Source organism: Alexandromys fortis, unplaced genomic scaffold (assembly GCF_014885135.2).
Source record: "Alexandromys fortis isolate MF-2015 unplaced genomic scaffold, M_Fortis_MF-2015_v1.1 scaffold_8_9099976_23576923, whole genome shotgun sequence".
NCBI lineage: Eukaryota > Metazoa > Chordata > Mammalia > Rodentia > Cricetidae > Alexandromys > Alexandromys fortis.
The window spans coordinates 12,095,942-12,120,280 of record NW_026067899.1 but is presented as its reverse complement, the minus strand read 5'-3'; the positions used below and the strand labels follow the sequence as shown (position 1 = coordinate 12,120,280).

The 24,339-nt window shown below is 42.1% G+C and overlaps 2 protein-coding genes across 4 annotated transcripts in view; both read right to left on the bottom strand.

The window, feature by feature from the left end:
• Positions 1 to 24,339, bottom strand: part of Ccdc148 (coiled-coil domain containing 148) — a 231,765-nt gene that overhangs the window by 151,068 nt on the left and 56,358 nt on the right. For all 3 annotated transcript variants that reach the window (XM_050124064.1, XM_050124070.1, XM_050124081.1), the window contains exon 2: positions 2,334 to 2,455. In XM_050124064.1, coding sequence (XP_049980021.1) covers positions 2,334 to 2,438 — 105 coding nt within the window. In that variant the 5' untranslated portion in view covers positions 2,439 to 2,455. The remainder of the gene's footprint in view (positions 1 to 2,333; positions 2,456 to 24,339) is intronic.
• Positions 16,669 to 24,339, bottom strand: part of LOC126489683 (gem-associated protein 8-like) — a 64,021-nt gene continuing 56,350 nt past the window's right edge. The window contains exon 2 of the mRNA XM_050124096.1: positions 16,669 to 18,305. Within this exon, the coding sequence (XP_049980053.1) occupies positions 17,455 to 18,216 (762 nt within the window). The 5' untranslated portion in view covers positions 18,217 to 18,305 and the 3' untranslated portion in view covers positions 16,669 to 17,454. The remainder of the gene's footprint in view (positions 18,306 to 24,339) is intronic.

The window sequence follows — 24,339 nt, the reverse complement described above, 5'->3', positions numbered from 1 at the left end:
GTTCTAATGTTTTCTAATGTTTCTACATGAAATATTATGATATCAATGATTTGCTTCAGAGCAGCTTAGCATGGGGGAGGGTGTGTGGTAGCCTCAAAAAGAAAACTGGGGCCAAAGCTCCTCCCGTCTGAAGCTGGGTGATGTCACACAGTGACTCAGCACACCATTCAGACTAATTGTGGTCATGTGTGCAGTTCTCTATAAGTTTAGAAAGACTTGATGGATATTTGAATTAAACAAGAGGACATACCCATCCAAAGCAAAGTCAAATCAAAATAATTATGAAGATTGCTTTTAAACTTAAGTTACAAATGGAGACATGGTGTACCATAAACTGGCCTCAGTTTCCAGCCCGGGTCCACTATGCAGCTTCAGATTAGAGACCGGTCAGTCCTTGGGCAGCTTGATTATTTACCTCGGAGTCTCACCGGGCATTAGAAGCTGACCATGGTCAGTGACACAGGGATTATATAGAACAGCATCACATTGCCCCACACCCCTAGGTCAGTAACGACATCCTGGCGAGTGGTTGAGGGGTCCAGATCTAGCTTGAAGTGCTACTTTTCCTTATGGGTCTCCACGCCAACATCCTACCATTCTGGGTGTATTTGATATTGCTAAAGTGCTGTGACCATTAACAATGGCTGTTAAGACTGTTAATCTCATCTGTAAACAGTGAACAATACAGTAGTGAAATGAATAGGAAATTGGACATCAATAATACTAATATTCAGAGTGAACTGCTATCTCTGACATTACTCTGTACATATTTTATAAAAATGTAAGTAATAATAAGAGCATGACTTACAGAGATAACATTGGTAATTCTAGTTTGTACAGACTGTTTGGCAGATAAACATCAATAATTCTAAAATAGATTTTAAGAGCCTTATATAATTCCCAGCTAGTTAATCCTATTTAAGCCCCTAGTCTTCTAAGGAAACACTATTTAGTAATTATTTGCATCTTAAAAAGTAAACTAAAATGTCAATGTAAATTCTCTAAGTTGAATGAGAAGAAAACAGCTCCAAAATTCATGTCCAAGACATTCCTAACACATCTTCCTTAATCCAGATGTAATAAAAATGTAAATTATATGAAGAAAAATCAAAGTATCAGAAAGTTACGTAACAGTTCTTAAAACACATTCATTCTCACTAACCAAAATGCAAAACAACAGACTAGACACAGTTGCTCTCCAAAGACACTTCCTCGCATGGATCTGTGGGGATTAAAAATGGAATCAAAAACTTAACATAACGACCACTACAGACTGGGCCATTTTCAGTAATTAAAGAAATCTACCAGAGTACAAATTCTAGGTTCCATTATTTCTAGAAAAACATGTAACCAAAACACTTCTTTGGGGATTTACAGTCTACCATGAGCGAAAACATCAGTGATGCTGTTTAGTAGGGCAGCTGAGAGGCGCATCCAGGGCCTGAGTTGATGCCCAAAAGCTGACACTGAAGAACAGCGTCTCGTCTTGTACTTCGTGATAACAATGTAACACTTTTAATAACTAAAGGCTTAAGTGTGGCTTCTGATTGGGAGCGACGATTAAAGGGAAATACCGAAGCTAAAACACTCAGCTAATCAACATCCAACCCCAATGTCTCTTGTGATGCATCTCAAGTGTATGAGTAGGTGAGCGGATGGATGCAATTATTAATAAATATTTATATATTCTCACATTGACAAAGATGTAGAGGATATGTTGTAGTAATTTTACTTCAGAAAGAAACTTGGTAGATCTCAACACAGTAAAAAATATTCATTAATTTTGGCACAATCATAGGAATCCACCCTATGGGGTAGAGGATTCTGACACATGGATTCCGACATAGCACAATTAAAGACACAATTCACACTTGACTAATTCTCTATTGGTTGTATGTATTTCCTCTATTTAATCACTGCAGACCACAAAGTTCAGGCTGTGTCTCCTACTTAGCTTGCAGACACGTGACTAACAGTGTAATCTCTTACCCTGTGGAAGGCACTGTTTGCTGGGATAAAGAGGTGGTTTGTCAGATAAGCTTGGGAGTAAAATTATATTAAATACTAACTGCAATGACACATGCCTCCATTCTATAGTAACTAGACCTGATTTCAAAAAGGTTTGTTTTTTTTTTTAAAGGAAACAACATTGGATTTGAGGTCTCAAGGTCAGTTAAAAATTACTAGGCAGAACTGGGTAGACACTATTGTTAATAGTTGGGGTTCTAAAAATGACTTGGACAGTTGCCTGTTTTCTATTTCCACTATAAATATTATCATCCCTCCTAGAAATTCAGTTTATCAAACTTTAAAAAAAAAAAAAAGCCTCTAACCTTCTTCTCCGCAGAAGCAGACGCTAACTTGGTGGCTTTGGTTAAGGCGTGTAACTGTTGGTAGTCTGCTGGCTTATACCTGAAGTTTCTCATCCCGTTCTTCATATGGAATGCCAGGTTACCTGGTTTATGTAAAACACAGAGAATGACAGAGAAATTGCGTCACATAATTCAAGCTCAAAATTTAGTTAGGGGAAAAAATATTGAGGTTAAATGGTATTTTCATTTTTAAAAGCAAATAAAAGAAGGTTACAGCAGTCACGATGTACCTAGTTCTCTGTTGTTGTATAGAACCTCTCAGAACACGGCAGCTGCAGTCCTTGTAGGGCGTCACTTCCAATGGGGCATAAGACAATTCTGTGAGCTAGATAGAACGTGGCCAGTGCTAGAAATTATGTTGCTACTCAATGTACTTGAATTCCAGACATTTTTAAAAATATGTTCATCAACAATGAATATTTAAGTGTTGCATCTCTATTCATCAAATTACGTAAGGAGATATTGAAGCACCAATGAATTTCTAACTCAAAAAGTTAAATTTGAGATTTTTAAATTAATTGTAGTGATATTTCATCTGTATTTATTTTAATAAATAAATCTTGCCTGAGGCAAAGATCGGAAAAGCAAAACAGCCAGCCACTGGCTCTTACCTCTACGTCAGTCTGAAATGGCGAGCCTGCCTCCAGGAATCTCAGAATGAGACTGAATGTATCTGAGAGCTGTCTCCTCCCATTTTATATTCTTCTCTAAGGCAGGGATTTAAAGAGGGCACCACTATTGTCCGGTTTCTGTGGCAAACTAGTTTGTCTAATGGGATTAAAGGTGTGTATCACTGCCTGGTCTGTAAGGCTGACCAGTGGGGCTGTTTTGCTTTTCTGACCTTCAGGCAAGCTTTATTTATTAAAATACAAATTAAATATCTCTACAATTAACACTAAATATGTAATGGTTCAAATAAAACTCTATGTAAAATATTTGTATACTCTCCATCCAAAGGCATATAATATCCAAATTGGGCAGATTAACCTTTTTGATAAATTACAAGAAGAGGTCCAAGAAGGCCAAGGCATAAATCACAATAACCCAAAAAATTCTAATAAAAATGCACATTTTCATAGATACAAATAACTAGTATCTGCTATAAGAGAATCCCAAATGCCTTCAGGAAAAACATCTCAGAAGAAGGCAACGGTGTCCTGGCCACAGGTGTGACTTAAAACAGACCCGATGCAAGAGAACTGGCCGGTCATTAGGCATAAGCAAAACCAGTTTTCCTTATTAAAATTTTAGAATCAGCATTCTAAGTTTGTAACATTTTAAAACTGCATAATATGCTATAAATCAAAAAGGACAGATGGAAGTAGGGGAAGAACACCTGAGCTGTCATTTCTCTGAATCATCGCGGACAACCAGTCTTTTTTATCCATGCTTTCTGTATCTGTCGAGCAACAAGAGACCGCTTAAATTTCACAGACTGATTTTCTAATATTTTTAAAGATGTGTTGACTTAATTATTTTCAAAAGTGATAACTGGGAGTGGCTGTCATAACTCTATTCAAGGGTATTTTTTCTGTGCCGCTCATCCGTGTGTGTGCGCACCTAGAGAGGGTGCAAACGTATGTATGTGCACAGCGGTGGCGAGAGATCAAATCTGGTGTCATTTCTCAAGAGCCAGTCTCTCTCCCATAGGACGCTGGCACCCACTGATCCATTTCTCTGCCCTTGCAGGGCTGAGATCAAGCACACACCGCCAGACCAAGGTTTTATGTAGAACTAATGACCTAACTGGGTCCCCGTACTTGTGTGGCAAGCGCTTTCCCGGCTAACCCTGCTTCCTAGGTCCTGTTCTGTGCCATTCTTGTTCTTGGTCACCTCTACTCTTTTCCCTCCTAATCTTCCTTTATGCCATTGCGTCTACTGATGAATACTTGGTGATTAGTGGGGGGCTGGATGTCTTGAATTTTTGGAAAGAAACAGACACATCAGTTGAAGAATGAACTCTTCACCCTCACTGCGATACAGTGTGGAGAACGTAGAAGTGGATCAACCCTTTTCAGGAGTGACTTTGCTGCTGACGAAACTCGGTCAGCAGGCAGCCTCTACTGTCACCTCCCTCATGGTTGGACTTGGCTGCAGAATCAGCCTCTTCCTAAAGCAGAGCCTCCCGGGGACAGAGAGCCCCTGACCACTGACTAAGCAACAGAGGCTATTGAGCCGGGTTGGCCTGATGCATGATGCTCTCGTGTGGAAAATGTACTTCATAGTTCCTGTTGCCTTAGTTTTCTCTTGGGCTATCCTGGCTCCTCTGCCTTCCTTTCACAGGTGTGGGTCCTGATAAACACATGGCACCCCCAAACCTGCCTCAGAACCTGTTTCCTGAGCCCCCATCTGCAGCAGCACTGAAGTGAACAGGCATCACTCCGAGAAAACGCACCTCCACGGCAGACAGGCTAATTAAATGGGGTTGAGTTATAGTGTCCTCATTTTATAAATTGTCGTTCCCATATACAGTAGGGGAAAAGTGGTCACCTCTAATGGTATTTGCAATAACATGAATCGCAAAGGAGAGAGAAAGTAGCAAAGGTCCGTGACTGTGAAAACCCTACCAGCGTATCATGCATAAATCACCCACTAGCTTTGTGAATAAGGTTAGAAACTCTAGTGTGTAATTTCCCCTGGGTCTGTGTCACAAACAGTGTGTTTTAAGTTTCAATGACACTGGCACTCCGCCCTAAGGCTGCTCTCTGCTCACACTCACATCTTATCCAATAAGCTTCTTCGAAAATCCGCATCCTATCCACTCATTTCCACCATCATGGTGAGAATCAAGTCACCTCCTGCTTGGGTGACACCTCTCCCTCTGTTTTTCTTCCCACCGCATTCTTCCAACTAACTTCCCTGTCTTAAGTCTTTATCTAGGATATCCCAGTATTCCTTTGGTTCATAGATTAATTTTTCCTCAATGGACAGCTCGGCCCCTTTAGATGTGGAATTTCTTTTTCTTGGATTCAAAGCTTCAGAATCTTAAGCACAATTTATAGATTAAGTTGTAAGAGCTAGTTAGTAATATGCATAAGCTATGGGCCAAGCATTTATAATGAATAAGTCTCTGTTATTTGGGAGTTGTCTGGCGGGACAGAATATTCTGCCTATGAGGAGCTTAGCTTTTTCATGTGTGTTTATGTGATGTATTTATTTTTGTGATAAAAATTTCCCTTTCAGCCACCTTTATGAGTACCCGGTTTCGTATAATCTGGTCTCCTGGTTTGCCACAAGAAAAAATGCAAACTACACAGCATTCCTTACCACCTACACATGGTTTTATTAATTTTATATTTAGTTATCTTCTTCGCATGTATGTGTGTTTTTGTGTGTGCATTAGTGAGCATGTGTGTGCCTTGATAAACATGTGGAAATCAGAGAATAACTTGTAGAATTTCTTCTTTCCTTCCTCCAAGAAAATCAGACTTGGGTCATCAAGCTTGACAGCAAGTGTCCTTATCTTTACCCACTCTGTATTTTTAATATAAAAATCTCACCCTAGAATGACCTCTAGAAATTAAGGTTGCAAGTAAAAAAACAGTTTGTCTTCATGATCTTGTTATCTGGCTTGGCCCAACCCATTCAGAACTCATACATACTTGAATCTTTTGACATAATTACTACTTGTTCTTCAATACTATTGTACACTTCTGAGGAATGCTTATATTTGGGCATTACAAAAAAATGAATTCACTTGTAGCGTTTATTTCAAAGAACTGGGCAAACATTCAGATTTAGAATTTGAAAAATTTAGAAACAATTTGGTCCAGTTTCTCCTTTTAGCATTTGGGATACCTGTGAATACAGGAGAACAAGAAAGATCTAAGAGCCAGTGACTAGCACAGCTTCTTCATGTAATAAAACTTTCTGGAAATAATGCTTAATTTCATTATCAGTATGGTGAGCCAACCCAGCCTGAGATGAAACTGCTAGGTGGCAATCCTAAATTAAACAAATTTGCCCTACTCACTGTGAACATCCATCCATTGTGCAAGGCTTGAGGCATATTTCACTGTAACGGGCTGCCCTGACTCCATCATGGTTTTCTATAATATGGAACTATTTACTATAATGCAGTTCTATTTATTTATTTAAGATTTCTGTCTCCTCCCCGCCACCGCCTCCCATTTCCCTCCCCCTCCCCCAATCAACTCCCCCTCTCTCATCAGCCCTAAGAGCAGTCAGGGTTCCCTGCCCTGTGGGGAGTCCAAGGACCTCCCACCTCCTTCCAGGTCTAGTTAGGTGAGCATCCAAACAGCCTAGGCTCCCCACAAAGCCAGTACAGTGCAGTAGGATCAAAACCCAGTGCCATTGTTCTTGACTTCTCAGCAGTCCTCATTGTCCGCTATGTTCACCGAGTCCGGTTTTATCCCATGCTTTTTCAGACCCAGGCCAGCTGGCCTTGGTGAGTTCCCGATAGAACATCCCCATTGTCTCAGTGTGTGGGTTCACCCCTCGCGGTCCTGAGTTCCTTGCTCGTGCTCCCTCTCCTTCTGCTCCTGATTTGGACCTTGATCTCAGAAGAGCAAAATGCGCAGTCCCCATGCCCTTCGGATAAAGGATTGTCAAGCAACACTTCCAGATTCCCAAACGAGGGAGTGGCACCCAGGCCACTAGATACCCAAAGCGGTTGCCTGTAGCTAAATGCTTCAGTGAGTAACTGCTGCCTGAGCATGGTCTCCCACGTTAAGTCATTTGGGAATGCTTGGTTTTAGAAAGTACTCCATGCTTACACTACATGACAGCTAAGGAAGGGCTTGAATGCTGTCAAGATGAGACGCTTTCAAGACAGACTTAATAACTGAAAACATTTAAAATTAATGCATTTAGGAAAAACTTCTTAGAGTATAGGGTGAATACTTTTATACACAATATTATGATAATTTTTCAGTGGCAAGAGGTTTGAAAAGAACATTTTTAATATGTTCTGTTTTACAGATCTGGCAGAGAATCTGAAGAGACAAATTAACTCAGGACCTTCAGATGCCCTCCCGCTACTGCGCCCTCCTCTGTCTTCACCCCTTGCTGCCCAGGGCAGGTGGGAGGGCTGTCTCTGTCCATCACCAGCTGCAGCACTCGGGAGAAAGGTCCCTGCACCTTGCCTGGGCAGCACGATAGAGCTGATCCTGATGGTATAGGTGGGGGGAACAGAGCATTAAAGCAGGAGAACTGGCCCTGGCCCTTGCTGCTTACTGCCTAGGGTGAACTAGCAGGGGCAATGCAGGAGAGCTCACCCTGGTGGTGAGGATTGGGGAGAGCTGGCCTGTTGACCAACCCTGCAACTACTCAGGCCCAAGGTTATGAGTTGGCCCACCCCAACATCCACCCCATCTGTGATCTGGCAGAGCACATGAAGGGGCTGGTCCTGCAGACCCAAAGCTGCAGGATTTCCATTACACAGAGCAACAACAGGATAGATACCTAAGAGGAGTTCCAGTAAGGGCCCAGTATCAACAGTGTAGCAGAAACCAGAGGCCTCAAACCAGGCCAACGACTCTTTGCAATGAACACTTGCACATAAAGCTACGTGGATCAAAGGGTTTACTGCATGACTCGCTGTCACACTGCAGCTTCCATGATGAGACTGTTTCCTGTTTTTTTTTTTCCTTAAATTTTATTATTTTATTTTATGGGGGGGGTGGTTGCAAGGGCAGAGGGTGGATACGAAAGAAGGGGAAATAAATGGAAGCGAGATGCATGATGTGAAAGACACAAAGAATAAAAAAACAGAAAGCTAAAAAAGAGGCAAATTAATAAATGCACATGGGCTTAACTGGGTCTCTGCTGGGTAGGTGAAAAGTCGGGACTTCCCTAAAGATGAGAAAAGTAAGTAGCAGAGTTATAATTTATAAAATGAAGTAGGTTTTTTTTTTCCCCCACAACATTAAAAGTTGATTTGACCTGTTTTCTGGATGGAAAAACTTTTAATATACTGCAGAAGAAAAAGTTATATTTAGACTTCAAAATTAGAGAATCTACAGCTATATTTAAAATTTGATAATCTTAGGGTATTTGGTAAAATCCTTGCTATCTTAGGAAACTTATCCTCATGGACAACTGATTAATCTACATATCCATACAACTATTGTGTGGATCTCAACATGCAATAGCTTTGATGTAATATCAAATTATAATCTGTTTCATATGACAGCTCTCACAATGTTTTAAATGTCAGTTAAAATATTATTGCTAGAATCTACCTTGAGTGGTAGGTTTTTTTCTAATATCCAAAATCCCCTTTTAAAATCTCAGCAGAATGGTGTGTGTTTGCTTCATTATGAAACACTGTGCGTTCTAGTTTGTATAAGATAAAGTTTTTGCCCTGGAAAAACTGATGGAGCCAAAATGAGAAATGATTAGAACTGATCACAATCAGACTGCTCCGTTACATAACAAATACCCCAAGGAGAGATTCAAGCATAATGGGGAAGGACTCACTCGATCACTCGAAAGAAAAAGCAAAATAAACTGCTTACGGAATTTATGGGATTTGTCCTTTTATTTGTTTTTTTTTATTTTGTATTTTATTTTATTTTGGTTTTTCGAGACAAGGTTTCTCTGCGTTTCGTTGAAGCCTATTCTAGAACTAGCTCTTGTAGACCAGGCTGGCCTCGAACACAGAAGGCTAGTTTCATTTAGCCTTAGAGATTATTTCCAAAGTGTTTGTATACACATACAAGTACTCACGTAATCTGTATACAAATGTAATAAAGAGTGGCATACGCACTGTTGAATAAATTGTTTTTTATTTAATAATATAACTTGGTCATCTTTCCTTGTCAATCTATTAATTTACTTCTGTACATGAATCTACATGGACCTTAATGGCCATAGAATAAGCATATTCATTAATATGCTGAAAACGAGCATCTGAGAGAAACATTTCAATTCTTAAGCACTAATTTGCTTATTTTGTATGTGGGGTAGGTGGGCATGAGTTTGCATGCTGTTAGCTGACACACGTGGAGGTCAGAGAACAATGTACAAGAGCCACAGTGTTCTTCCACCACATGGGTACCAGAAACTGAACTCAGGCCATCGGCTCACAGGTATGAATGAGTGCCTTTGCGTGCGGAGCCATCCTGTTGGTCCAAGAAAGAAATTTTTCTAGAAAAAAATTCTACCCTTTCCCTGCAAAACAAAATCAATAATCAGACAGGAAAGCTATAAAATCTCTGCCCCTCTCATAATTCATAAACATTGGCTTAGGAAACAAATTCCACACATACTCAACCTTTTGGAAAGGTCTCTACTTTTATGTCCGCAATAGTTCAGAGAGACTAAATCAACCTTGCTTTAAAAATGATTTAAATGCAAACTTACCTATCCCCGTGCTTTTCCAGGTTGGAGAACAGTTGGGTAGAGAGGGCAGTTAACCCAGGGAAAGAGCCAAGAGGGGCCAGTCTCTGCAAATCTCTAGAATTCCACAGGGAAAAAAGTGAGAGCAACCCAAATGGCATCCCTCGGGCCCTTTCCTCCCTTTATATCTCCCACAGTTACTGCAATAATTCTCATAGCCTAGGAATATACACCTATCTCAGGTACTATGCTCTACGTTATAAGATGGGAGAGCAGAATGGACCAGTTTACACAGCTTGCCCTGATAGCCTTAGATATTCTGATGAGAAACCACTACGGGACTCAGTGCTGGTAAATCAGCTTGAGGAAAGTAAGTCACTGTTTCTGAGAAATACAGTTTCATGTGACAATGGTGGTGAGTGTCATCCCGGTACTCCCGAAGCTGAGGCAGGAGGATGATACATTCAAGGCCAGCCTGAGCTATATAAGACCATTTCAAGATAAAACAAAAAAAATTTCTTCCCCGTTTTGCCCTTGAACATGGGGCTGGTGGGAAAAGGAGCTGCCTGTGACCCTGCTGCTGATGGAGACTCCCTGCCTCTCCTCCTTCTCGATGCGCCATTTGGACATCCTCATGTTTGACACTCTGTCAACCGTCTGATGCCATTTGGACACTGACTTTCCAAAGCACCAGGACCTGCTCTGAGAATTTCACCTGTCCCTTCTTGAGTCCTTTCACCCCATGTCTCTAGCAGTATGGGTGTCACGTGACCTCCTGCTCTAGCCTCCCTGACAGATCTCTGCAATAGCCTTTCATCTCTCAGCAGCAGGTCCCATCGCACAACTGCTTGAATGAGTAATGTCTCAAAAATCTGAACAGACCAGAAATCCATCACACCAAGTGGGTTCTTATTGCTTTCCAGGATGGAGTGCAAATTCAGCATACGTGACAAGAATCTAGACCCTTGGTTATCCTTTATCCTAAACCTTTGAAGATCCCCAAGCACACAATGCTATGGAAGAATGATGGTACCCCAAGAGATGCCCACATAGGACCTAGCCCTCACATGGCCACACTGCATGGCAAAGGGAAATGAAGGGGGAGTCGAGAGCAGTGAGGATGCTGGACTGTCCCGGTGGATGGTGTAATCACAGGGTCTTCACAAGAGGGAGGCAGTGCACCATGGTCAGAGGAGGAGACACGGGTATAGAAGCGTAGGTCAGAAACAAGAGTGATGGCGCACATAGTGTCTTGAGGACGAAGGGATGAGACCAATGCAGGTAAACTAGAAGCTGCAAATGGGGTAGGGAACAGAGTCCCTCTCCCCTGGAGATTCCAGATGCTTGCTGGTAACCTGATGTTGGTACTGAAACCCATTTTTGAGGTCTGACCTGCAGAGTGTGATGGCAATATTGTTGTTGAAGCCACTATCTCTTTAGGAATTTTATTCTCCACAAGAGGAAGCTGAGAACTCTTACACCTCCCCCCCTTACCTTTGCACACACACACTATTGGGTCTTTGAAATGCCCGATCCTAAGCTGCTTCTCTAGTCTGTACTTCTTAGCCTCATCTCAAGCATGCTACTGGGGACTTTCTAAGTTTAGACAGATGATTTTCCCCACCCTGTCCTATGGTGACACCTTGTCAATATACCGCCATGGCTTCTCTTATTGATGCATTTACTCCAATATTCACTGAACATCTACAATATATACTAGATTAAGAAGGAAAGATTGCATCCAGGTACCTGTTGAGTCTCCTTCCTTAAATATTTCATTTAAACCAGCCCTGTCCACTCACTCCTAATCACTCCATTAGGATCCTACTTGTCAGAGCCCCCAAACCTGATCATCTATCAGTCATTTCTGAACCCCTAGACCACTTCCTGGAGCATCATGTATTTGATGTGCATGGGTGTTTTGCCTGTGTATCATGTGTTTATCTGCAATGCCTGTGGAAGCCAGAAGAGAGCATCAGATCACCTGGAACCGTAATTGCAGATTGTTATAAACCACCATGTGGGTGATGGGAATTGAACCTGGGTCCTCTGGAAGAACAGCCAGTGTTCATAAACACTGAACCATTTTCCCAGTCCTTTCCTAGAGCATCATGGCCCTATTAGGTTGCAATAATGATGTGACAGTCAGCCTATGATTTCTAGTTAACTTTACTTAGAATTTTATACAGTTTTATACAGATTTGATGTGACTTGAAGAGGACCGGTTTCAGGCGCCTTCTTTAACCCAATGATTAAATGCCCTGTCCTTTTTCCTCTGATGAGTTGTCACAAGTGTGTTGCTCTTTCTTTTGATTACAAGCTTGTTCATTAAAAGAAAAGTGCACATGCCAAGGCCACCAGCAAGGTTATGAAGTTCGATAATTAATGGCATTTTGATGTGCTTTTCCCTATTACTGCTGAGAAATTTTAGCATCTGAAGCTTGAAACTGGCAGAGACGGTAGTGTGCTAGCATCCTCTCCGCTTGCATCTTTCGGATCCTCTCCGCTTGCATCTTCCTTCGGAGTAGACGCGGCTTCCCGGCAAGGCAGGAATAGTGTGCTTTAGAGGCTGTCGGTGATCATGCAATTGGTTCCAGCCAATGACATGTAAGCAATGAGATGTAAGAAAGCAGGGGCCAGATTTGGTTTCTTTTGCAGCCCCACTCCCAACCCGACACACACACACTTCCCTGACCTTCCATTCTTCCTGCCAGAAATGCAAGGGGAAAGCCAGATATGGAGAAACAGTCATAGAGGGTCTGTGCTTGCATGAAAGATACACACAGGCATCACAGAGAAGGCAGCCGAGAGGAAGCCGGACCATTGGCATCAAGATTCTTTCTGCTGTTCTTACCCTGCGCCGTTCCCTCTGGACGTGGTATTACGAGGAAAATAAATCCCCACGTTACTGCGGCCAGGTTCTGTAATTTCCAACTACTGCTGCAAAAATGCTGGGATAATAGAAAGCACGTGCACAGAAAAGAGCCTTCGGGGCCCCTCATTTAAAGCAGTCTAGAGACTGTTCTAGAGAATTACACGGCCATATAGACGGATGTCTTAGAAAAACATCACTGTCATTGCTTCCCCAAAAGTATCACAGGAGATGTCCGTCTAGCAAAAATCCTCCATTGAAAAGCTCTACTAGAGTAGAACGCTCAGCTCCAACATAGGTGGAGGAAAGTGCGTAGAAGGGTGTGTGGGCGGTACTGGGAGAAGAAAGGAAAAGCACTCCACGATTTAATTAAACTGCTAAAAAAGCAATACAAAAAAGACGCGAGGCAAGAGAATGTGTCTGTGGGTTTGTAATGCCCTGTAATGAATAGCTTTTCCACAAAGGATCAATTATACAGGAAGCAATTTTCTTGTAAATATTATATGAAAGTTTTTTTTAATTTCAATAAAAAATAGCGGTCTATTAAGCAACAAAGACTTCGAAACTGCTCAGTGACAGCGCCGTGACTCGTAGGGGCTAACGTATCTTGAGGGAATGGAATAGTTATAATAGGGAAGCAGTGTTTGTTCGCGGTGCTACTGCCAGGTGAGATTTGAAAAGATTTCTGTGCTAATAAGTAAAGGCAAAAAAAAGAAAAGTAAAATTTTCACCATTAGAGGTATTAAGATGACATTTAGAAGGAAATAGAGAAAAGGTGCCAGGAAAGCAAAGAAGAAACAAAATCATTTATTTCCTGTTTCCTTTTTCTAGACACCTCAATTTAAGTCATTTTTTTAAAAAAGTCTCATGTCTCCGCTAAATGCAGATTTTCTACTGAGAGGAGGCAGAGTGGGGTAACTCCGAAGGTGGTAACAGTCTCCTGAGCTAATCATCTTCAGGAAGACACACAGACACATGCCATGTACCCAGTTGGATCATTACTTACTGGCTGATGTGGGCAGTGTAGCACTGTACCTCGGTGGGACTGTGGAGGTAAGAGGTGTACTGAGAGACATTAGGAAGTTAGGGAAGGCCTGGCTCCACCCCTTTCCCCGGGTAGTTTCAACCTACTCGTAATGGAAGTGGCAACGCTTCAACTCTCTCTGACTTCACAACCTCTTGTGAAGGAATCATGTTGTGTCACCCAAACAATGATTTGAAAATTGTTTTGTGAAAAAAAATAAGTTTTTATTAAAGCTAGAAATAGGAAAGGAATAATAGGTTTCTATCTTGTAGATTTTGCCTGTGGAGTAAAAGTGAGGTAAGCGGGTCGGTGATCATACATGCCAAGGATAGTGAGGAGTTGGCTACACAGGAGTTCCTTCTTTGATTTAAATGTACCGTCAAGAGCTGGAGAAATTGCTCAGTGCACGAGGGCACTTGCTGCTCTTGCAGAGGGTCCTGAGTTCGGTACACAGTTACACACAAGTCAGCTCACAATGATCTGTAGCTCCCGTCGGGTGATCTGATGCACTTTTTCTTGTCTTCGGGGGTACCAGCCACTTATGTGGAGTTTGGACATACATGCAGCCAAAACATTCATACATGTAAGATAAAAATAAATCCAAAAGAGAAACGAATGTGCTATCAAAATACTTGGATTCAAGCCAGGAATTGTTGACACACACCTTTAATCTCAGCTTTCAGGAGGCAAATGCAGCTGGGTCTCTTGAGTTTGAGGCCAGAAATGGCTGGCTATATAGTGAGACCCTACCTTAAATAAAAATAAATAAAACTATAATAGTCAATAATAAGAAATACTAACTACCACTTGTTAGTAGTAATAACAGATAAATTAAAATGTTTAACTACAACATGCCCAATCAAAAGAACAAAGATCAGCATGTAGTGCATTACTCTGAACTTGGGGAGAGAGGGATGGGAAATTCAAGGTCAGGACTGTGTACACAGAGAAAGGTGTGTGTGGGAAGGGAACACCCAGGCTTGCAAAAGGCCAGGGATCTACCTCGGTTGGTTGAACGTTTGCCTAGCATGTATAAAGCTCTACATTCTATCCTTGGCACACATAAAATTAGGTTTGGTATTAATTATTCCAGCACTGGGGGAGGCAGGAGGACCAGAAATTCAAAATTCAAGGTCGTCTTCAGTGAATATGAGGCCAGCCTGAGATACATGAGATGAAGTTCCCCCTCCCCCCCCCAAAAAAAGAAATTCCAGGACACTGGAGTTCGAGAGATTTCTTTACCAAATGCTAATCCAAAGTGGAAAGGCAAGAAGTTGGGCAATATTAAACTAAGAACTTCTGTAAGGAAATGAAAAGGCAACTGGCAACATAAACATTATGGAAATGCATTTGCTGTCCAAGCATTTCCCTCATAAAAGTGTGGGTCCAGAAGCATATTTCAAAAGCACATATAAATTAATAAGATAAAAGCTGACAAGCCATTAAAAAAAAAACGGAGCAGAAAACCTGAACAGGCAGTTCACAACAAAAAGACACCTTCCCATACTAAAAGACATTTTACTTCACTCGTTAAGGAAATCCAATTTAAGTCGCAATATGATAGCACCATCAGCATGCTATGGAAGCTAAAACAGAACACAAAATGCTTGGTGACAGAGGAAGAGCAGGAGAAACAGAGCACTTACGTGGCTAGTAGGGGGCGTAAATCCGTGTATTTTCTCCAGGAAAATTGTTCAGCTATTTTTGCCTTGTCCTTCTAGTCCTACATATATTCAGTGGAAATGTGCACACATCATCATCATAAAACACAAGCAAGCAAACTCCTAATAGTCCCTTAAAGATGACCTCGATGCCATGGTCTGAATGCTGACATCAGCTCAAAAGGGATTACGTTAGTTGGAGGGACCTTATAGGAAGTGGCAAAGACTCCTCTCTCTTCGTTGAAATTAGAGTCCCAAGAGGGGAGACCAAAGAGATGTGATTTCTGTTAGCATCACTATGGGATGCCTCTCAAAGTGAAGAACACACCCTCAGCAGCCATCAGCTCTGCAGGCTCACTACCCCCGAACCATAAGCAGTGAGGGTGTGCCATGGACTCATTATCAGCAGGGGTAGAACAAGGTGAGGCAGTCACAGGCTCACTTGGATCGTTAGTGACTGGGGATTTGAGGAAGAGCGAGGAATAAAAATCAATCAATCTTAGCATCCCAAATACTATTTGGATTTAGAAAATGATACTCCCTGTCCAAAGGGAAATGTGAGAAGACACAAGGTGTGTAAACGGCACACACGACTCTTCTTCCAAGAACAGGATTAAATTAACTGCCACCAGATCTCACTCGCAGCTGCCATCTGAGGTTTATTTGATATAATAACATGACAGAATCAACAAACTTGCTGAAAGGTACTCAGTGACTTTTAAAACCAAATCTGCACACTCTAATGGCACAGCATGTTTCATACTCAAAAAGACACCATAACATGTTAACATTATAGCAAGTTTAAAGGATGACATATAGCTTATGCATAAATACAACATTCTAAAGCAATGTACAAAATAATATTCTTATTTAATAAAAGTGTATAAAAATATCTAGGCTGGGGGAGACAGAAAGTGCTTAACAAGCAAGTACAAGGGCTCTGGATCTATGTAGAAGCTGGCCATGGCTGTGTATGCTTGTAACCACAGGGCTGCAGGAATTAGAGACAGGTGGATCCCCTGGGAGCTTTTCTGGCTATCCATCCTAGCCCAAACAGTGATATACATTTCACTGAAATACCCTGTCCCAAAAAATTATGGTGGAGAGATGCAGGACACCTCATGTAGATCTCTGGTCTCCATATGTGCACACACAGGTGAATGCATACAAACACAGGCACCAGCACAGATGTACACACACAGACACACACATACACACACAGACACACACACACTTTTCTTACATAACTCAAAGTGGGACACAAACACACATCCATTTTTTGAGGCAGAATCTCTCTGTGTAGCACTGACTGTCCTTAACTTGCTCCGTAGACCAGACTGGCCTTGATTTTATAGACCCAACTGTCCCTGACTCCCAAGAACTAGAATTAAAGGTGTGCTCCTGCAACCCACTTTTAAAGTAGGAAGGTATACCTTTAATCCAGATCTTTTGAGGTGGAAAGATCTTTTTTTTTGTATTTTACAAATAAAGTTTTATTGGAACACAGTCAAGTCCATTTGTTTACTCAGTATCCATGGCTGTTTTGACGCTGTAAAGTCAGGGTTAGGCAGTTAGGAGACAGAGGACATGGCCTGCCAAGCCCAGAACATTGCTCTCAGGCCTTTTAGAGAGCATGTAGGCTAACACCTCGCTGAATAACAAGTGGCATTTTTTTACTGTACTCTTGTATCATTTTCAGAGGGATCCAAAGGGTTACAGTCAGTGAGAACATGTGGATTAGAGCCCAGAATGGGGTGCACATCTGTAAGCTAGCAATTGGGATGTGGAAGGAGGAGGATTTAAGAGTTTGAGGCTAACTTGGGTTATATGAGAACTGGTCTCAAAAAAAAAAAAAATGACATGTGGCTTAAGGATTTTGTGACAACCAGGAAGGCTTAAAGAAGGAAATTACAAAAGCAAACCATTGTATGTCTAGGCAAAAATGTCCATGAACTGAACTCTATTAGGGAGTTAATCAAGAGCCAGTATACTAAGTATAATATATACGATTATCACTTTATGTAAAGGGGATATTTCTTGTGTTGGCAACAGTGTACCTCCTGCTGACAGAATTCTAAGTGGCTGACAGATCGTATCCACTGTGTTGGTATACAGGCCTCTTTCTCTGAAAAATGTCCAGGAAAAATGAAGAGAACACATCCAGAGGAGGGAGGCGAGGAACTGTGTTCAGGAGGTTTTCCCCAAGGTCCCTGTGCCCACAACTCAGAACTTCAGAGGAATGACAGGCCAGTATTTTGGCTGCTTTTTGTCACAGTACTTGTCAAAGCTCATCTGCACAGCAGCCTCCATGGCCAGGATCTTGGGAGCACTGTCCCCATACAAGCGCTTCATCTCTGCTTGACGCCGCTCCCCAGGCTTCTCTGAGGGAGGCTCTGTGGACCTTTGGTGGTTGTAGTACAGCCCATGGTCGGCATTTACATAGTCGTCCAGACGCTCGGCTTCTAGTTGCTGCTGTCGCCGCTGCTCTTCTCTGTGCCTCTCAGTCTCTGCAAAGTACTGGCGGAGCTCCTCCGTGATTTCCATATTGCTCAGGTCGCATTCTATTTCATTATCTGAATCCGACTCCATCGCTTCCTCTTCATATGGGGCTTCATCTTCTCTTGTGGTTGCCTGGATTCTCCTGCTATCACAAAGAGGCTGCCCAGAGCTTTGGAGATGGGAAACACTGTAGGGAGGCTCCTGCCAGACCACGTGTTGGCCTTGATAGTTCCAAGGATGCCCAGCCTCATAATCAACAGCGTTCCAGGGAAGAACTCCTTGAGGGTAGAACCATGGGGAAGTGAGACAGGAATTCTTGGACTTCCTGTAGACATTCTGGTGGGTTCGCATCCAAACCATTGCATGATGATAATGTTGCCAATATCTTGCATATACTGGGTGAGAATACCAAGATTCATTAGTTCTCCATTTTGAAGTCATTGCCGCTATCGCTGATTGCAAATTCCAGTGAGCACTCATGGGCATGCAGCTTGCAGATGTCAGGCGGTGGACAACCACGGGCCCAATTTTCGGTGGAGCCGGGTGTAGGGAGGTCGGAAAGATCTTCTTTTAATCTGGGTCATGTAGTAAACAGAGAGCAACTTGTTGGTTCCCAGCCACTCAGCCCCAAAATAAGCACACAGAAACCATATTATTTAAATCACTGCTTGGTCTATTAGCTCTAGCTTCTTTTTGGCTAACTCTTACATATTAATTTAACCCATCTCCATTAATCTGTGTATTGCCATGTGGCAGTAACTTACTGGGTAAAATTCTGTCAGACTCTGGCAGGGCTGCAAGGCTTCTCTAACTTCTCCTCTCTCCCAGCACTGTGTTCAGTTTCCCCCCGCCTAGCTCTGTTCCCCTACAGCTCTGCTATAGGCCCAAAGCAGTTCCTTTATTAACCAATAATAGTCACAGCATAGAGAGGGAAAACCCACATCAGGGTCACACCTTCTGCTGTTGGCCTATTAAAGGATATAGTGGTGTTATCCACGTCATACTTGAAAACATGTCTTCTGATTCATTCTGCCCTCCTAAGAGCCTTGGAAAGGGTGAGATGCAGGTCCCAGACCAGCACCTGCTGCTCACACTGAGGCATCTGTACAGCCTCTTGGGGTAGTTTCAAACTGAAAGCACCCACTGGGAGGGTGAAGGCCAAGCAGAAGCACAAGCATTACCAAGCTCCAGTGGGCTCAGAGACAGGGGCTGCCAGACTATGTCAGAAAACTGGCCCAGCTGCTCCCAGTGAAAGAGAGCCGCCAGGTTCCCTTCCTTAACTGGCCAGAGAGAGGATACTCATCAAAACCCTCCCACCACCAAGATGCATTTTGTGACTGCTGTGTGTCCTTGGATCTGCCGCTTCTTGGCTGTCTCTGTCGCTTATAAGAGAGTGACGGGGAGAGAGAGAGAGATATTATTGAACACACACATGCTTCAAAAGAACAACCCTGTAACATAGTTTCCGGTAAGTTATCACCATGGCTAATAATCCTACTTTTAGGAAGTTTTCAAGGGACAATTGTTAAAGAAAGATTTTAATGAGCAAAAATGACTACCCAGTGCTGCCTAGGTGAAAACTCAGAACACCTATAGTGACTTCCTCGATATTTTCTGTGTTCCTGGCAGGTCTTCTTTCCCCCTTCAGCTGATCACAACAGGCCCTGATGCCATCACAGATCAGAGATAACTAAACCCAGGCCTAGTCAACTATAGAGTTCATGTTGGCTCTAACATCATGATTCATGGTTGATTTAATTTTAGTCATGTGATTCAATAGAGCCAACCATAAATTAAGAATGTTTTCGTACAGACATTTGTGTTGTCTTTCCCGATTTCTTTATCATGTAATATAACATCAATTAAGAGAATATCAGTGGTTATCATATTTAAGTTTGAGATACTAAAAGAATAACCCTCCAGGGACATTGCTACCTATTCTAAAATTTATCGTGCATTTGTGGTTGTATGAGGGATAGTTATATCATGTTTAGCATAACTGTGACCTCATTAAATATATGTTTGTGATTGTACATGAGATAAATACATCATGTTAGGTGTAATTATGACCTGGATATTGTTCTCGTTTAAAAATTAAGCATGACATAAGGAGATATGATTGTGTGTCAAGTTGACAAACGGTGGACTTGTGTTGGCTATTCTTGATTAAGTTGACTACATCTGGAATTAACTAAAACTCAGGGGTCTGGGTATACCTGTGAGGAATTTTTTCTCAATTAAATCATCCTAGGGCCACCTGGTGGTGGCATATGCCTTTAATCCCAGTACTTGGGAGTCAGAGGCAGGCAGATCTCTGTCGGTTCGAGGCCAACCCGGTCTACAAGGAAGCTGTGTTTTTTTTTGTTTGTTTGTTTTGTTTTGTTTGGCTGCTTGCTCTCAATCACATATCCATTCTTTCACTGGCATAAGAGCCTGCTTCTCTGGGATTCCAGTGTATACTAAAAACCAGCTGAGAAAGTCATCCTCATGGATTGAACAATTACTGGATTCTTGAACCTTTCATTGGTAGACAGCAATTCTTGGACTAGTTGAACAACAGCCTGTAAAGAAAATCTAATAAACATTCATTCTGTAAATACTGTTCCTCTAGAGAACCCAAATACCACATATATACATTTACTATGTATGTGTAAATATATATACATACTATGTAAATGACTGCAAAGCTACACATGAAAATGCCACAAGAAAAAAAAATCAATGCAAATACAATAGAATTTTGCTCTATAACACATTCTTTTTTAAAAGAAGAAAAAAAAACGTTTCCTCTTAAGGTTTTATTTTAAACTAACTTCTATATTTTGAAACCATCAGAGAAGTCTATTTTCTGAGGGAGACTTTGATCTCATGGAAGTTGCTGCCCTTATTACCCACCACTCCTACACTCTTGAGAGAATCATCCTACAAACAAAACAATCTCCCAAGCAGCCACTAGACGGCCCTTGGCAAGATCTAACATCGATAACATTGCTGTCAACTCAACTTCCACGGGCACTCGAGTTTTGCCAATTGTTCTAGCAATGCCCTTCACAGCAAGAGCCCCCGCTCAGAAGCAAGCCCTGTGTGTAGTTGCTGTGTCCCTTTTAGCCTCCTCCAGTCAGTCTTGCTGTGCCCGCCTGCCTTTGACAGTGGTGGTCGTGACACATGGTAGACTACATGCCAGTTTCCCCTGTGGGTTGTCCTTCAGGCCGGGTTAGTCTGGTGTTTCCTGGTGATTAGATGCGCAGTAGGTCAGGACAAGAGGCTGGTGCTCTTCGTCCTGCAGTCTGGTTCACGCTGGCCCCTGGTGTCACTTCCAACATTTAATTAAAGCAGTCTCTGTCAAAGATCCCACCGCACAGCACAGTTGCTCTTTTCGCCCGCAATTAGTGCTTTGTGAGAGCTAAGTTTGAAATGAATAACGTTTACCCACTGGGTACATAATTTATGTATTTGTCTACCCAGATTCACTCTATCCAATAGGTTATCATCTGCTATTGTTGTGGGGTTCCACCAGAGAGGCCTACTTGGATATGGGGTTAAGCCAATAGAAAGTCTTTACTAACTAGCCAGCGGCTAACTACATTGTGTGTTTGGGATCCAAGTGTACACCCAAACCTTTCTGAGGGTGAGCTTTTAATTGCAGAAACCATACCCTGGGTTGATGTACTTCAAAGCAAGCACAGTTATCCAGAAGCAGAACTACATAGTCAAAAATCAAGGTTAGTATTTAGAGACTTTTCCAGAACTATGGACTTAGATAGATTAAATCTTTTCTTTGTTTGTTTGGCAGGTGGTACTGCCTGTGGTGAGTTTTATGGCCTGAATGATACTTCTATTATGGAGTCAACTGTGCTAAGATCTGGAGGCCTACTAAGGTCTGGGGGCCTGATACACTACTATATTTATTTTGATGTTCAAATTACCTCCGATTTGGTCACTGAATCTCCTTGTACCTGGTTTCTGTCCCCCAGGGTTTGTAAAATCAGTGTCCCTGTCTTAGCTCATGGTGTTGCAGTTCTGGAGCCTGGCATTGCTCAGCTGAGCTCTTCACTTGGAACATGGTTCGGCTGAAACCAAAGTTGCAACCAGACTGCTCTTGAGCAAAGACCTATGTGCAAAACTATCCATGCCCACATCAGCTGCAATTACCTGAGGTGTTAAGATGTACACTCTCGTGTACTTGCTTATTATAAGCCAGGACCAACTCAGGGACAGTGGGTTGCTTGCTTCCGTTGCCATTCAGTCTTCATCTTCAAGGCAACCAGGCAAAGCTGCCCTCTCATCTCACCAGCTCCTTTTCCTACTTAGAATCCTTTGATTTCTCCACAAGTCCCCAAACAAGGAAACTGTTCTTGTGATAAGTCAGAACCATTTTATCTTAATTGCCAATTATCAAAAACCTTAATTGCATCTCCAAGGTCTCTTTGGCAACATAACAGAGCAGTACCACAGGACAGAGAGTGTGACCTATTCACACTCCCGAGAGTTACACGGGGTGTGTTCTGGAGGTAGGTTTTCCGTGAGAGGTCCTCTTAAAATTCTGCTTCTTTCATATACAGAAAGTGCTAGAATAGTATCTGGCATTGTAAACATAAATACATTAGTTAATATTACTGCTTATTATGTGAAAACTCAAATTTTTTTAAATAGCTATATCCTGGTAATGACAAAAATAGGTGAAATAACACTTGGGTGACACCAGACAGGAAATACACATTGGTGGAACCTTCTGGAAATTAGTTGGGTGATGTATAATGAAAGTCCAGTGCTTCCATTTCCAGGAAATCATACTAACGTTAGGATCAGAGGTATGTACAAAAGAGAACCAGGATAGTCTAGTGCAATGTATAATAAACACCCTTTTTATCATTTTTAGTTTGAGTTGGTCCAAAACTCTCGGCTATCCTCCTGTCTTAGTCTCCCAAGTGTTGGGACTGCAGTAGTGAGTCACCACATCTGGCTAATAAACACCTTTTTAAACTAATAATTTCCTTTTAGGGATTGATTAAATAGTATGGCATAAGTATTCAGTAGACTATCCAGAAACCTGAAAAAAAATCCATAAAAGTACAAAGCCTGAAAACATCTAATGAAAGAGACAGACTCGTGCTGCAAGTGAGGTGAGGGCTTTCTGAATCGGTCTGTCTGTCTGTCCTGTCAGTCTGTCCAAATGCTCACTGAATAATAACCTTCTTTATCTCTTTTGGGGTGACACCTTAGTCAAGCACCTATGGTACCTGAAGAGAATTTTCACCTCTTCACACTTCTACAGGTCAAGCAAGCCTTCTGGCATCTCTTTTAGAAAGTACTGCATCTTTCCTGGAGTGCCAAGTGTCCTTTGGCAAGATCGGGTCACTTGAAAAGAAAAGGAGCATGACCCATCACCATCTGTCTGGCGCTGCCCATCTGCCAAACAAGAGCATCATGGAAAGGGAAGGCCTTGCATTGTCTCCTTCCTTCCTGACTGCAGCGTCTTCCAAAGACCCTGAGGGACTAACGGCTGGCTCTGCACTCTAGAGCTATTGTCCCATTTACACAAAACTGGTGAAAGTATGCCCAGTCAAGATCTCAGAGGGTTGCTTTTATCTATCTTTAACTACAATAGAAGTGTTCGTGTGGTATAAATACACACACACACACACACACACACACACACACACACACACACACGGTGGTGGAGTAGGCAGAAGCAGAAGAGAACCTCAAGGGACCATTAATAGTGCATATCACACCATATGACAGCTGCAATTAGACCCACTTATTAGGTGAGAAAACTAACACTGGGGGGGGGCTTACACAACTCATTTATATATTCACACTTAGAAAATAGTTAAACTTAATGTTTGGGGTTTGGGGTTTTTGTTTGTTTCATTTATTTAATTTGTATGTACATGGGGTGGAGCGTGTATGTCACAGAACACATAATACTGAGAGGATAACTTGTGAGAGTTGGTTCTCTCCTTTTACCGTCTGGGTTCCGGGCCCTGAACGTGGGTCATCAGGCTTGCTGGCAAATGCTTTACCCACTGAGCCAACTCACCAGCCAAAAACAGGTTTTTACTACCTTCATTTTTGTCATCACATCAATGACTTTTTTGTACCTAGTATATTTGTTTTATTAAGAAAGAACGAAAAAGAAAAAGGATGAAAGAGAGAAATCCATGAGAAACACAAATGCTTCTTGGTCATCTTCAGGTCTGTCACCATTATATCATGAAGGCAAATTAACCATGCAGAAGATCAGGTTAAGGAATTTTCTCACAACCCCTTCAACCCACAAAGAGATGCCTGAAACTCTATTTCTTCATAGATCCTGTTACCCAAGCTTGTTTTCTTTTCTCTCAGGATACTTCTGCCACAATTCTTAACAAATGCTAATGCCCTGTTCTTGTGGTTGTGTGATTGAAACATGCCCCTCCTGGGCTCCTTTATCTGATCACCTGCTCCCCAGATGGTAGCATTGTTTAGCATGATTTAGGAGTGCGGCCTTGCTGGAGGAAGCTCATAAATGGAGGTGGGCTTGTAGATTTCAGTCTCGCTCCATGTCCAGTTTGTTCTCTCTGCTTTGGGCTCGCGACTGAAGATGTGATCTTACAGCTTCTTTCT